The sequence below is a fragment of the Triticum aestivum genome, chromosome 3A, assembly GCF_018294505.1.
Source record: "Triticum aestivum cultivar Chinese Spring chromosome 3A, IWGSC CS RefSeq v2.1, whole genome shotgun sequence".
NCBI classification, from domain to species: Eukaryota; Viridiplantae; Streptophyta; class Magnoliopsida; order Poales; family Poaceae; genus Triticum; species Triticum aestivum.
The window spans coordinates 708,045,012-708,049,153 of NC_057800.1; the positions used below are offsets into that span (position 1 = coordinate 708,045,012).

The 4,142-nt window shown below is 48.9% G+C and overlaps 1 protein-coding gene across 1 annotated transcript; it reads right to left on the reverse strand.

Moving 5' to 3' along the window:
* Positions 1-605: 605 nt before the first annotated feature.
* On the reverse strand, positions 606-1,605 carry LOC123059316 (oryzain alpha chain-like). Its single transcript, XM_044481907.1, has one exon. It carries the CDS (start codon positions 1,447-1,449, stop codon positions 844-846), a length of 606 nt encoding a protein of 201 aa, XP_044337842.1. The 5' UTR covers positions 1,450-1,605; the 3' UTR covers positions 606-843.
* Between the last annotated feature and the right edge of the window lie 2,537 nt (positions 1,606-4,142).

Sequence of the window (4,142 nt, forward strand, 5' to 3'; positions counted from 1 at the left end):
GTGTATACAAGAGTTCGTAGCCTGACCTAGGAACAATATTCCTGGTGCAAAGTATCAAGCCAAATCAACAGATTCATGCATGAAGGTCCGGATATAATAGCTATAACAGAATATTGATTAAAAACATTTAAAGTGCCCACTGCCGAGGGGAGAATGTCGCCATGCTAATTGAAAAGAAATACAATGATTAAACATACATGGAAACTACAACTATTTATTGTTCAAACAAGTTTTTTCTTTCTGAGAATGAGATAAAACGATAAGGTACTAGTGTTGGAACTGCTTTCTGATTACCGATATCATAATTCAAGATGGCAACAACTTCCTGTTTTACAAGAGAATAGCTCTGCTCCATGTCTCCAATTGTTATCGTCCCCGTGAATATGTGCTGGAAGCTTTTTGCAAGTCTTCCAGAATAATAGTAGTTCGGTGAGGCGCTGGGCATGACCAAAATGAAAAATAGAAGCACTGTAGTGTGTCCCATGCGCCTAAACAAGGCAAGAATATAATCCAATCAGCACCAGTATATTCCTGCATGAAAGAATAAGCCTCTGCTCCTTCTCCTATCTTGCATAATGAAGCCATGTGCAATATTCAGATGTTGCTAAAACACTTCAAATACTTTGCTCAACTCTAGTAAAATAGTTTTTACAATGAGCCAACACACACACACACACACCACGCGCGCGCGCGAGCAGATATATATCCTAACAACTTCATCTATGAGAAAACCATCTACTTTTGTGTTAAAAAAGATCCTCTACTTTTGTTGGTATAGAAAACATTGGAGATACATGATGACAAATAAAAAAGCAATCCAGTAAATTCCCTTTCAACCAAGAATTAAATTAAGGGACGGGTAAATGCTTGCCGCAACAGCTCCTGGATCTCGCCTATCCTCTGTAATTTGGCCTCGGATGGCTCCTCCGGCCAGAACCCGCAGCAAACGGCTTCGAACTCCTCTTGGGTGAGATGGCTAAACTGGTTGAGGCATCTGTTGTTATTGTGGACCCCGATGGCGTAGCCAGCGTTGTGCTGGTCGATTTTGCGCAGGTCCTCCTTGAATATGGTGTACCGGTGCTCTTCGTGGGCGATGGAGCTGTAGGTAGTAACTGGTTTTCGTGCCTTCCACTCCGCGAAGATCTTGCGCGTTTCCTCCTCGCTCCTCCCCCTCTCCCAGGAGAAGACGGAGTAGCCTTGGTCATGCCACTGCCGGTCAATGAGGCCGAGCCTGTGCTTGAACATGGTGTACGCGCGCTGCTCCTCCTCATCGAGGGAGCTGTTGGTCGTGCCGTGCATGGCCTTCCACTCCCTGAAGATCTGCCGGGTCTCCTCCTCGCTCCTCTTCCTCTCCCAGCTTTCCGATGTGTCGCTGGTGGCGGCCGCCGTCGACACCAGCGACACCAGCAAGAGCAGCAACAGCGGTGACGCCGCCATGACCCTCCTCATGACGAGGGGATAAAAAAAAAGGCGAGCGGACTACGTACGTAGATGAGATGTGTGGAAGCTAGGGCGGGGCTCGATGGATCTCTCGTCGAAACGCTCGCTCGATCTAAGTTTATTTCTTTTCTATTTTCCTCCTCGCTTATCCAAAACTGCGGCACTACCGTGCTTATATACACGTATATACGCACGCAGCACCTGACTCAACATGACTCGGTGATGGACTCTATCACCTATCCGTAGTAGTACTCGCAATCCTACTCTGACTAGGAAACATAGACCTACACGTGTACAAGTCCTGATAGCTAGTCAACCTAAACTCAGTTAACTCACACCACCTGTGCAAGCAAACCAGCTCAAGATTATTTCTAACAGTTTGGATAGTTCATTTGGTCTGTATAGGCTGTATATTTAAAGGCTCAGATCGAGAAGGGACGGACGTAGACTGAGGTACACAAATATAATTGCCTGCAGATTCTGGCTGCACACCGATCGGAACCACGCAGAATGCATGGATGGGTCTGACCATCAGCTCAAATCATCTTCTTTTAGTTTTTCGTTGGAAAATTGATCTCGCCCTTAACAAACTGGGCATATGTATATTCCCGCAAAAAAAAAAATGGCCATATATAGCAAGACCCACGACGCTCTACTACCTAAGCCCTAATAATTTTTGGGACAGTATTAGGCGCCGGCACGCCGGCCCAATAGTTGGGCCGGTCGCACCGTAGCCACCCGATGCAGCGAAGCGCAGCCATCTGATCTGGCTTCCGCATCCTTTCCTTCCCCCGTCTCTCGCCTTTCACTTCTTTCCCCGTCCCGTCAGCGCCCGTAATATCCACCCCAACGACCCCGCGCCGGCGCGCCGCCACTTGCTTGCCGCCGCTCCCTTCCACTTCTTTCCCAAGCTAGCCGCTGCTTGCCATCCTCGCCAGGCAGCCACGGTTCCAGCATAAAACACCGATCCAACCTCGCAGTTCGCCGTAGTAACAGTTCCAGAACACAGAGACACGGGTTTCAGCACCTCCTGACCAGAGTCCCAGCTCACCACCCTCATGGTTTCCCGCTCGCCGCGGTGACCGTCGTGCTCGCCATGGTCACCTCTCGCTCGCCGTGGTCACCGGTTCCAGCAAAAATAGTTCACGGTTGCAACTCCCACACACTATGGTTGTAGCTTTTTCGCAGGTTGAAGCTTTCCCCCCATGCCGCTTGAAGCTTTTTCCGCCGTCGCTTGAAGCTTTTGCACCACCAAGTTGAAGCTTTTTCATGCTTGAAGTTTTCTTCCACTGTTTGAAACTTTTCCCTCATACCTGTTGAAGCTTTTTCCACCGCAGGATGAAGCTTTTCCTATGCAGGTTGAAGCATTTCCCACTTACGGGTGAAATCATCGACGATCGTCGCTGCCGATTGCAACACCAGTTTCTTGTTTAGCTAAAACCGGCAAATAAAAAGCTGGAACCAGCATGTAGTTTTGGTGCATCGGCTGGAGTGTTTTCTGTGGCGACGCTGGCGTCCGCCTCATTTGTTGCACCCGACAAGACAAAAAGCTTCTACCGGCGAGCTTTTTTGCTACCACAACAACTGACGGAAGTAGTGACCAGGAGATGGATTTGCAGCAAACGATATGTTTTTCCGCACAAAACCAAAAGCTGATGGTAGCAAATGTGGGCGTTGGTTCCAGCAAAAACAAAAAGCGATGGTAGCATTTCGGTTGCAGCAAAAGAAATGCATCGCCGCCATCGGCCAACACCGCAGTGCATGCATGTAGCAAAAAAAGTCACTGGTGGTAGCAAAAACAGGCTACGATTGTAGCAAAAATGTCGATGTTCCAGCAGGACGAACTCTGGTGGTAGCATTTTTGGGGGTGGTTCCAGCAAAACTCCCTGCCGGTTCCAGCAAACTTGGTCGCCGGTTGCAACTTCCTGTGAGCCCCTGTCGCAGCTCCAGTTGTGGCTTGCTCCGTCCCAGGATGCGGCCGCTGCTCTCCGGTGGCGCGCCAACGTCTTCTGGTTGAAGCTTTTGTCGTCGTTGATTGTAGCTTTTAGGTCGCCGATTGCAGCATCGATGGAGGAGCAAAAATTTTTGGGTTTTGTTTGGGAGAGGAGATGCTTGCAACGGCAGATAGGTGGCGCTCATGAAAGCAGCAGGGGGTCGCGCCGCTGACGCCGGCGAGCTCGTACTGCGGGAGATGGGATGAGATCAGACAGAAAGTGGAAGGAAGAAGGAGAGAAAAAGAAAAATAAATAAAGAAAGAAAACGTTTGGGTCCACCAGGCATGCGTTGCCAGCCTGTCTCGCGTGTGAAAAAAGGAAGTCAGCGGGAGCGAACCGGTGGAGCGCTTCGGCCGGCGCTCCGGCCCAAAACGTTTACCTAATTTTTGTGATAGTGCTAACTACCACTCAACTACTTAATTTCGTGTAACAATATTGTGAACTCTCAATTATTCATTTGACCTCGATGCACATCAAACTCAAATGCATGCTCCTCTAGGAGCAGTTGCATGCATGTCGGCCGCATGCAACTCTATCAACTTCCTCCGCGGGTCCTTACTCATGCGCCAAATAACTCTATCAACTTCCTCCGCGGGTCCTTACTCATGCGCCAAATATAACGACCGGCGCCAATAATTATCTACTACCACTATAAAAGAAAGAGAGAGGCCGATCCAAACAATTATATCCGTACATCTATAATATCTG